This window comes from Pezoporus occidentalis, unplaced genomic scaffold (genome assembly GCF_034315485.1).
Source record: "Pezoporus occidentalis ecotype Australia unplaced genomic scaffold, CSIRO_AGI_Poc_V1 ctg135, whole genome shotgun sequence".
Classification (NCBI taxonomy): domain Eukaryota; kingdom Metazoa; phylum Chordata; class Aves; order Psittaciformes; family Psittacidae; genus Pezoporus; species Pezoporus occidentalis.
Genome location: NW_026913157.1, coordinates 2,412,304 through 2,423,468, shown reverse-complemented (window position 1 = coordinate 2,423,468; position 11,165 = coordinate 2,412,304). Strand labels below are relative to the sequence as shown.

Sequence of the window (11,165 nt, the reverse complement as noted above, 5' to 3'; positions counted from 1 at the left end):
AACTACTGCTTCTCCTTCTCTTAAAGAAAATCCTTTCCTAATGTTTATGTTACACAAAGACATGATTGTTACTTCTCAGCTGTGGTTGAGTTCACTCATTGTACCTGTAAATGAGGTGTTATTTTCCATCAGATACCTTATTTTCCATCAGAAAAACATCTGTGTTTTCTGTGTTTACCTGAAAATCTTCTTTGTATCATATCCCCTCTTGCTGAGGCAATGAACAGAAGTAACTCTTTGGAAGAGCATCACTCCTGTCCTACTTTCCTAGCCTTACCATAGAGAGAAGTGCCAACACACTCAGAGCTAGGAATGCCCACTTCAGGTTGCACTGTGTTTACCAAAGTAAGACATCATGATTTTCTGCAAATCCCCCCAGTCCCTTAAGGTAGACAGAATACCCTTCCCACTCTACTAGAAAGACAGCTGTTCAGGTGAAGTATTTTAAAAATATAGATTTATTTTAAGCACGTGAAACATCAGGATAGGCACAACTATAAATATGGAAAGATTAAACATGGCAATGAGCTTGCAGCCAGACAACGCAAGCAGTAACTTACAGGCAGAGGTTACCAGTTCACGTATGAAAACCTGCTGACACTTGGTTATCTTTGGTACTAGACATTCTAGGCTTTGCTCAACTTAATTTGAAAATATATTGCTACTCCACCCCATTAAGTTTTTAATTAGAAGTATTTGCATAAATACCTATATATATTTAAATACTGTATAAAGTGCACTCAGATAAAGGATGGAAAAAGGTAAAGGCCCAACTTCCAGTGCACTATAGGGGACTGAGGCAGAACATACTCATCCTTAACAAAACAGAGCGTGTTTTTTGGTTAAACCCTAGGAACACATTGAGTAATGCACAATAATACATACATGGCTTCCAGGAGACAGCTTTAGAATAGAGACTAACTACTAGAACTATGGCTTGACGGCATATTTGCGTTTTAAGTTTTGCAGAGCAAGGTCACATTGCTCTGTTGATAATTAGTAGAATCAAAAATATGCTGAAGTTTGAAATGTTCTTCCTAATGTGATCCTGAACAATTGTTACTGCAAACAATGTTCTATTTATTTTTAAATAGTGGATTAATTCTTGGGTCTCATTGCCTGCATTTTCCTGTAGACTGTGACCTGCTATCTTGGAATTCTCATTAGGTTTTTTGTTGTTAGAAGTACAGCCATTTGCATTTTTAACTAGCCTTTAAGCCTAAATCTATTTCTGTTAACATCAGTGAATTAGCATGTCTTGTTCAGAAGCTTAGGCTTTATAGCTAAGGAGCAGTTAAGGGAAATCTAAGGACAGCTAAAAGAAAACATCAGCTTCAGCTCAGCTTCTTGTAATTTCTTCCTGTCTCTCAGGGCCTTGACTAGGGCTAAGTGATATTGCCAATTAAATCACTCTGGCATCGTTTCCCCTCCTTAAGACGAGTTGGGGATGCAGAGGAATTGAGCAGCACCAAAGATTCCACTTGTTTTTACACAAGTGGATCCTCAGTTTCCATCCTGAGAGGCCACTGCAGTGCTGGAGCCTCTTACCCCTGCTAGCACATCTGTTACTTTTGTGGAAGCATGAACTTGGAAGACAGTGAGCAACATTCCCAGCATTTGTGATCCTGACATCAAGGACAGAATAGTTACAGTGGTTTCTCCCTTACACTCAAACAGGAATAACTTCTCCTGATACAAAAGTGAAAAAAAAAAGAATACATATATATAGTTTCTTAAACTTTACCTTCCCTCTCTATTTTAGATCAGTTGTGCTTAGGAATAGCTAGGGGAAATAACCCTGTAGAATTCAACAGCTGAATTCTTCAACTCTTCTCAGTCATCCTTTTTGTCAGAGGTAGTTGAGTTATCCTCTTCATTGCCTTCAGGACAGACCTTATTTCTTGCAATTGGTGTTTCTGATATTGGGACTGTACTCTTTCTAACTGGACTGTGTTTGACTGCAGGTGACTCAATGTCATACTCCTCCAACATATCTAACTGGTATCTCTGTAGCTCTAGGTATGTAGTAAACAACTTGGCATATTCTGGATGCTTGAGTGCAAAGTGCTTGAATTCATCTGAAAAATACAGAAAACACAGATACTATAGTGCAGCAACAGAATCAAAAGAAATTTCAGTGCCTGCTCCTTTTACTGAAGCCGATCTCCAGTTACTTCACTCTGAAGCATATCAGGCATATCACACACAGTACCTAGGCCTGTGCTTCAGCTGTTTTCCCCAGAAACAGAGTATGAGAACCATCAGATAACTTCAGGAAGAAAAAAAGTAAGAAACTCTCACTATCAGTATGATTACCAGAGTACTCTTTGTTACAAAAGGATGTTAACTTACCATAGGACAGCTTCCCCGTTTTATCTGCGTCTATTTCTTTAAAGAGCATAGATACATCAAGCTCCGGCAGCCCCAGAGCTGCCCGAATGATACAAGCAAACTCATCTTCCTTTATAGTGCCATCCTCATCCTGGTCAAAGAGCTGGAAAACACAACATGTAGCAATACTTCAGCATCAGCTTGCCTATGAACCTTCTATGCATGTTAGCAATATGTACTAGGTTTCTAGCATTCAAAAGGTGATCTGCAAACAATGCCTAGGATTCAGAGAGACTGGTTGTCTCAGCCACTTTCTCTTGTTAAACATTTTATGTATTTTCTCTGGAAAAGAGAGACACTTAGCAGACACTCAGCAGAGCAATGTACATGCTATAGTTGGGATTACAACATTCTGCAACAACAAACCAACCTCACAGCCTTAGTTCAGTAACAAACTCATAAAAAACTGATAAAAACAAAACATTAACAAAGGTTTATGTCTACTATGAGCTGTGCTAAGGGTCTACTGGAATCAGCCACCCTATATTGGAACATCTTAAATTTTAGTCTTCATTTTCATTAAGTTCTGGCACATCTACCATCAGATTAAACTTACCATAGTTTATGTTCTCACATAAATGCCTAAATTTTAGTATATGTGATCGGTCACCCACCAAGGAATTATTGTCATTAACAAGGAATTTTGGTGACTGGAAGCACAGGCAGTAGATGTGCATCGATCACCCCATCCTTCCCAGCACAGTGACAGTAAGCATCTGCCGTGAATCAGCCCCTTGAGAAACACGAGGGATGGATGGCTCTAATGCTTAAATACTTGCTACAGGCAAACTTTTCCAAACTTTCCCAAGAAAACAACTAGCAAAAGGAACCTCATAGTTCTAGTTCAGACTTAAACAGGGTTTTACCAGCTGAACCAGTCATTTCCTACTGAAACTGGGAATTCAAACGAATTACTGATTTTATAATCAGCACAACTGGTAAGATACTGGAGTATAGTCTGGAAAACAAAATAATGAGACAGCAACAATAGGTGCTACGCTTGCTTCTTCATGGGACTCTGTGGTGATAAAACACCCCTAAAAAAGCACAAATCACTTGGAACAGCTGTAGTGCTTATCTGTAAAGCAGCCAGTGTATATAATGGATTGCCATAAAAATTCCAGTACTTCCCAAGTACCCATCAGTACCAAAAAGTACTCAAGATGAACGTGATCTGTATCTCCTATATTGTTCAATATAGGTCATAAGAACAGATTACTGGGTAAAGCAACTGAATCTGTATCAAAGATCTACCAAAAAAAAAAAAAAAAAGTCACTTGAGCATTTTCCTGTTCAGGGGAATCACAGCCTGGGCATCCCTGATCACATATTGCCTGCTTGTACCTAAGATTTGTAACAAGCTAGTGCTTCTTAACTGCTGTACTATCACCACACCACAGTTCAAGCCAGTAGATCTTAGATGCAGCCCAATTTTTTTCGATGTGCCAGTCCCCAATAGCTCTTCTTGGCTTTTCCAGCCCCCTCCTCTTTATTAACAGTGACTCTACTGAGCACTTGACCGACAAGAGGATATTGCTCCATCTATTGTCTACTTGTGACACTGAAGAATCACAGTAGAAAAAACCTCAGGCGAAAGAACTGCAAGTGCTGCTGAATCATTTTTGGAGTTAGCCTGCCAAGTTACATATTCATTAGTGCCTTCACATGGCTTTTGAAACCCTTTTCCATGATGCTGGCAATTCCCTCCTTCCCCTTCACACTCTAAATGTCAATTGGTTTAAGAGTATTACTCACATTTGCATAACAGATTGAAGCTATAAACTTGTGATTTGAAAGCTAACAGATTTACAGTCAGTCTTGATTTGTCAGGTTTGTAGATTTACACTAAATTGAACTTACCTTAAATGCCATCCGAATAGTCTCTTCTGTGTTGGCTGGGTTACACAGAATGGACAAACCAATTACATATTCTCTGAAGTCAATGGTGCCATCTCCATTCTGTATGCAAACACACACATGGCAGTAGCTACAGTTAATACTGCAGATCACTTTAACAGCTGTTGTATAAATCAGCTATACAACTTCCGTTAAAACAGTTTACAGCACTAGAGGTATTGGCTCTTCCCAGAAAAAAATACTAAGAGATTGCTAAATGTATGTAATACAAAGGTTGAACTAGCAATGTTACAGTATTTTCAATAGCTATAAATTTGGTCTCCGTTTCTCTTGTAAACACCCAAACAAAAGAGATCTAAAACAACTTACACATTTTTTCTCTAGTATATGATCTCCAAGAAGCCTCCAGTAAGAACTGGAATACATGGGTTTAGGGTAACTAACAACTGTTGTAGCTCTGCATTGCTCACAGGCCAATGCAACATCCTAGAACATGTCAACAGTGAGGCTGTTGCCTTAATTCTTCCTAAGAACCTTCAGTAATAAAACATATGCTAGTGGAAGTACAGCCTGATGATGCAGTACCTCTACATGGACTATCTTAAGCCTTTCTTTGAAACAAATGTGTTGCCCTACATGCTATCTTGAAGTGAATACACTATCCTTCCTTTTGAGCCATAAATGCAACAAATTCACTGTAACAGTCTCCCTGGAAGGTTCAGTTTAGATCTGAACAAACATTTCACTACAAAGTTACATCAACAAAACATCTGAAATTTGCCTTGATATGGGATTTGTGACCAGTTTTTCTATGTAAACTGTGTTATACTTGTGGATAGGGAAAATGGCAGAGGCTTGTTGAAATATATGCTTAAGTCAGTAGTGTTCCTCTGACCACACGGAGTTTCTTTGGGAAAACACCTTGTGTTTTGGGAAACATCATGTGTCCGGGGAAGAGACATCTCTAAGTGTTAGGTGATGGGACACAGAGTAGTTAATGAAAGCACAGCAGAGATGACTAGCAGCTCATAGGTTGGAACATTCACAAAAAGGGGTATGCATCAAAACCATTTTAAAAGCAAACAAAAGCGTGAAGCAGAACTCCCTTTGTGGATAATGTGCTGTACATTTCAAGAAAACAAGATTTACAAAGTAGACTCTGAGAACAGCACAAAACCTTTTCATCCACATGAGAGAAGGGTGGTCTCCTGGGTAAATCTGTAGTGAACAGCCAGATCTAGATTCTATTCCTGGCTCTTCTACCAACTTCTTATGCCCAATTGAGCGTACCAATCTTAACCTTTTTGTTCCCGGTTTTCTGCTGTTGAATAGTGGAATATGGAGCTTGCCTGTGGAGAAACGCTGCTCTGTGGAGCACTTTGATAACCTTGGGTTCCATGAAATGGGATTTCTGTTACTGAATTCAGGTTTTAAGGTAGTTCTTGATTAACAAAATATGTGTAATAATATGCTCAGTACTAACTTTTATCAAGCTATATGTCTGACAGGATACAAAACTGCTAAAATACACTTTTATGTAGCCTTCTAATCCAACTCAGGACTCTTCTGCACAGACAACTGTTGCACCTCCTTTGAAGACACACAACCTTTGAGAATCTTCTACTTCAAAAACCTGTATATTTTAGGGAAACTTTTTAGCAAAGATATGAATAGTCTCTAAGTTATTTCTATGTATGTCTAAAAGATGTAACTTTTGATAGTTTTTAATCACTAAAAAAGGACAATGTTCTCTCATAAATGCTGTTTTATTTACAAATGTTGTACTCTCATTGTGCTGCAGAGCTTGACTTTAAATATTCTGGCTACTTCACAGTTCTCATAATGTAGATAATAGATCAAACCTTAAAAACTATCATTATAAACCTAAACTCTTAAAGCAACTGAGACAAGAGTGTAGATAATAATTGTTCCATGCAGTATTAGTTTTGGACAGTTTTGTAGACTGTATTCTTAGCAAAGGATTGTTTGATGCAATTACGATTTTTTTTTTAATTTATTTTTAAAGTTAAGAATATGTATCACAGGAAAAGAACTGGGAAGTAAGCTTTAACTAAAACAGTCCCATTAAAAACAGCTGCTGAAGTAAGTTAACACAGCTGAGGCTGCACAAGGAAAAATGACAAGAGCTAATAAGGGTCATATTACTTTAATTAATGTGCTAAAACTGAGTAATCAAAACTGAGCGCAAACTGATATGCAGAACTCCAGCCATTTGAGTAGGAAATCAAGCTACTATACTTGCAAGATCATGTTGTGACTAGCTCTACTAAGCCCTAGAATCACTAGCCAACTTCCAAATGCTCTGGCATGTTGGCTAACGAGAAATGATAGGGTTGTTGTCTGGAAAAAGAGATGGGAGTTAAACTGAAAATGCAGGAAAACCTTCAGTGTTTGCGTAGCATCACTGCAAACGGACTTGCAGTAGTCTTTTTACAGGTATCTAGCTGTGTTTGCAGCCTGTGCAAATAGTTAAATATTTTAAGGAAGCAATGCATGAGCTGAGCTCCAATTCTCTAAATAGCAAAGCAGAACAACAATATTTAGATACTTGTATTTATGTTTCATAAAATAACTGAAAGAGTGTAACCTCAACAAGCCCTGTTTTCTTTACAGAAACTAGTTTTCTGCTACTATTTTCAATATGGCATGCTATGGTAACTAGGGTTTTGTTGTTTTACACAATACAGTAAATCTTACATTTTGGGAAACAAGAAAGTTTACATTGTCATAAGCAGTCTTATTTGGAGTTGCAAAAGGGTTGCAAGACAAATGCAAGACAAATAAAGTTTAAAGTACTACTGCCACAGATCTTTTTTCTCACTATGTAAGCCAATAGGAAAAATCAAGTGTGCAAGTCTGCATGCTATTTAGCTAAGTAAACCCTGAGTAACTTACACAGCTAGTACAGAGAACCTACAACTGGACCATCTGGGGAGGGACTGCAGATGCACCTCTCGTACTCATACCCAGGCTCATCATGCAATAGCCTATTGCTGTAACTCCAAAATTTCCACTGCCTGTTGCAAGTTCTAACTGGTCAGAAAGAGCACCTCTGAAACAAACCTGGTAGGTTGGTGCTCACATGGAGGTACCGCACTTTCCCTTGTGCTCACTTTTCTCTTACTCAGAGCCCAAATACCACTGTGGACAACTGTGTTTTTTCCACTGAATAACTGGGAGAAGGGTGAATGTCTGACCTCTTTCATCTCAAGAACTAATAAGGGTCATACTACTTCCATTAAAGTGCTAAATTTGGGCCAATACGAGTATTTTTACTCTTTCTGTCACCCAGCTTGGTATTAAACAAAATGCAGGAGGAAAAAAGTCTGAGCAAAAGTCGTAAGTTACTTTTTCTTAAGTTGCAAGCAAAAGGCTTCTGCATGTATAGCAGGGAGGAGATCTCATCAGTTTGGAAAATAGTATTTGCCAAGTGTAACTGCAGAATGTAGAAATCAAAGCTACAGAAATTTAGAAACAAACCCAAACCACAACACATTTGTTAGCATTCAGATGCCCTGCAGGTATTGTGTGGGATTTCTCGATTAGTCACTGATGTTTCCCTAGGGAGGGGCAGGGGTGTGTGGATTCTGACAACTACAGACTGCCTGTGGTGCTACTAAACTCATCCTTGCACATTCCAGTCAGCTAGCACGTACCTTAAACCATTTTCCTGTAAAGCAGCAAAGCCCTGCTGAGAAACTGCCTTGTTAAAAGGCTGTCTTCATCAACCATGTAATCCTTACTGCAAAGAAATGAACCTTTGACAGTTCAAGTTATTCTGTTTTCTTTTACTCAAAAGTTGACAGAACTACATAACTAGCTTGAGTGGGATGCTGCACCCTGATAAAATCTAACTCAGCCAGAGGCTGATTTTGGCTGGCTCCCTGCTATGTGACTGCATTATTACAGCAAACTCCTCTAAATATAAATGTAGTATTTTAAGTTGTTCTTATAACTATAATAAGGCTTAAAGGAAAAAAAGAAAAGACTAGTTAATAGAACTGTAGAAAGGAGAAAAAGGTTATAGAAGGAGCCTTCTGTAAGTCTTCAGATCTGTCTTGGCCTGAAGGTAGAACTGACAATACCACTCAGGTTTTGCTGCAGCAGACAAGCATCAAAAAGGAGAAGCAGGAAGGAAATTAAATATGATTATGTAAATTCATCATAGTTATTGCAATTCTCATGTTTTTCCCCTTGTTGGAAATAACTGAGCAACTCTCTTTACTGGTGATTGCCTTTAGGCAAACAGAGCTTTATTCTGGCTTAGCAAATGCTGAAGAGTTGGAACAGTAACATCAACACCAAACTTCCGAGCTTTTAGGTAATAGTTATACTCACATACAAGCCACTTTAAATGAATAACTAAGCTTTGATCCTTCCACATATTCCCACACTTCAGAATCTAGGTTTTCTGAGACATGCAGCTGTTCAACTGATAACTAACCCAAACCCTTCAGAAAAGCAGATTAATGCATGCAGAAGAGGAACCACAACACTTTGAGCTATCTGCCACAAGCTACATCTGCCTTAGAACAAGGAAAAGACTATAGTTCTATAGTAGAGGATTGTAGTCTTCTGTATGTATCTTCCAGACAAAGCTTTTCCTCTCTAGTACACCTTCACGAATACATGGTCAGCTCTAGCCAGTCTTCAATGGTCACTTTAATCTGTCCTTCTCCATCTCGGTCCAGGGACTTGAAGGTCCGGAACATGCTGTCCAGTCGTACCAAGCAGCTAATGAAGTTGTTAAAGTCCATGCTGCTGTGCTCGTCAGCATACCTGCGTATGATCACTTGGCAAAGCTGCTCATTCAGGTGGAACCCTGCAGCCTTCAAGGCACCTGGCAGCTGAGCTCTGCCAACAGTGCCTGATTGATCAGTATGATACTGCTTGTAAACACACTGCCATTTCTTGATGTTGTTCCACAGATACTTAAACTCTTCAAAGCCCAGTTTGCCATTTGTATCGTTGTCCATGACAGCTACCATGCTACGGCATGTGTCCAAGCTGAAGCCATCTGTTTTCAAGTCTTGATGTCTGGAAACGACTTTGTTCAGGATGTCCCTTAGCTCAGTGGCACACACTTCCATATCATCTCCAGCAAGCTGGACAAAGAGGAGACGAAACTGTCTGATCTCCTCATTCTCGTAAGCTTCCACATTCGTAAAATGATTGTGTGGAGGTGGAGGTGGCTCCGGATTATACTGAGCTGCTGCTTCTCTTACAAGATTGACAAGACCTCCAACAAGTCCTCCAAGATTCCTTCCATGACCACCTCCTGTCAGGAGACCTCCAAGGCCATGTGCAAGGCTCCCTCCATGACCACTACCACTTCCTCCGCTCAGCAAAGCTTTAGCAAGGAACATCGTGAAGACTTCTTGGAGTTACTGAGACCCAGCGTTTCTGTAATGCTCCGAAGCTGTATTGTGTCTGAGATGTAGGCGTAGGCAAACCACAGTTTATCTGCATGCTTAAACTTCACCGTGTCTGTGCATGTCAACAGCTGTGCCAAAGTTCTCTAAGGTCTCTGTAGTTTCTGTCAGTTGTTGACACGCCTCTGTTTCTTTTCTTCTGTGCATAATTAACTTTATATGATTTGAAGAATCGTTGTGGAAAAAAGCCCAACGAGGCTTAAAATCATAGAGCAGAAGCCTCAAAATACCTGTGTTCATAAATGAAGCAATTTGAAAAGAGCCGTGTCACGTTAATGTGACTGTTCGTCAGTAAAGCTGATCTTAAAAATGAATGCAGTGAAAGCTACTAGTCTTGTCAGTTCTTGCTGTCTTTTACACCTTCAATTTTTTAATGAATTGAGCATTACATTGCCAATTCTAGTTACTGTCACTGTTGTGCCACATAGGGAAAGTCAAAGGAGTCTTGCTTGCCCTTAATTATTTTGGTTGCCACATCATGTCTCTATTTTATGTACCGTGCTTCAGGACTTGGACTACATGTTCACAGGAGCCAATGGTCCAAGATGTGGAGGCAAGAATAAAGAAAGGATGAATACCTAGCTCTTCTAGAACTTCAAATGCATTCAGCAATGAAGGAAATGCATTTGGCTCCCTCTATTTTTGAGCTTCTAGAACCTTTCTATCTGGAAAACTCCCAAACCAGTTCTTATTGGCATATACACAGGAAAGACCTACCAGGGATGGGTGTGCTGCTAAAGCTAACTTGATCACAAGGAGTGACACTGAGCTGAGATCTCCTACGATAAGAAATGAACTCTAGTTCATCAGCACCTGTAGCACAACATGCTGCTTGCACTGTAGTACATAATGGGTGCCTAGAAGCAAGATGAATTCTGTGCTGTGCTCTACTCACTGATGCTTCTGGTTTAGTCAGAGTGGCACATCCACAGAACAATTTGTCTCATCTTCAGGGAGAAGTATAAAATGAGAAATCACCACTATGGGGGAAAGCCTAAATGATCAAATTAACATGTAGCCTCCTTTATGGCTGGAGATTGGCAAGAGGAGACCTTACAATGTCTAACAGCACCCTTCACAAACACATATGCAAGAACACACACTCTAGTCAGCTTCGTCTGCCTTAAATTTTCTACTTACAACTACATCAGTTAATTAGGCTGTCAGAGTGTACATAAATTCAAAATCTGGGGGAGGCAAAAGGAAATACTCAGCCATTACCAGCATGAAGATTACCATGGTGGCATGGTGTGGCAACCTGGTCCAAGAGATGGCTGTCATCTTGCAAGCTACAAACTGATAATCCTTTCTCCATCGAAACTTAAGATAGAAAGTGCAGAGTCACCTATCTTGCCTACAGGAATTGCTAACCAAGAAGCATTCACTAAGTTGGACACAATGAATTAAACATCCTTCTGGGAGGTGATTTTTAGCAAAACATTGTCAACATGCAAGTTAACCAAC

At 39.5% G+C, this 11,165-nt stretch overlaps 2 protein-coding genes across 2 annotated transcripts in view; both read right to left on the bottom strand.

The window, feature by feature from the left end:
- Positions 1 to 440: 440 nt before the first annotated feature.
- LPCAT2 (lysophosphatidylcholine acyltransferase 2) overlaps positions 441 to 11,165 on the bottom strand; it is a 31,841-nt gene continuing 21,116 nt past the window's right edge. The window contains exons 12-14 of the mRNA XM_062609138.1: positions 4,252 to 4,350; positions 2,353 to 2,494; positions 441 to 2,078 (exon numbers count right to left, since the gene is read on the bottom strand). Of these exons, the coding sequence (XP_062465122.1) occupies positions 1,834 to 2,078; positions 2,353 to 2,494; positions 4,252 to 4,350 (486 nt within the window). The 3' untranslated portion in view covers positions 441 to 1,833. The remainder of the gene's footprint in view (positions 2,079 to 2,352; positions 2,495 to 4,251; positions 4,351 to 11,165) is intronic.
- CAPNS2 (calpain small subunit 2) lies at positions 7,468 to 11,160 on the bottom strand. The gene has a single exon (XM_062609139.1). The coding sequence runs from the start codon at positions 9,633 to 9,635 to the stop codon at positions 8,889 to 8,891; it is 747 nt and encodes a 248-aa protein (XP_062465123.1). The 5' UTR covers positions 9,636 to 11,160; the 3' UTR covers positions 7,468 to 8,888.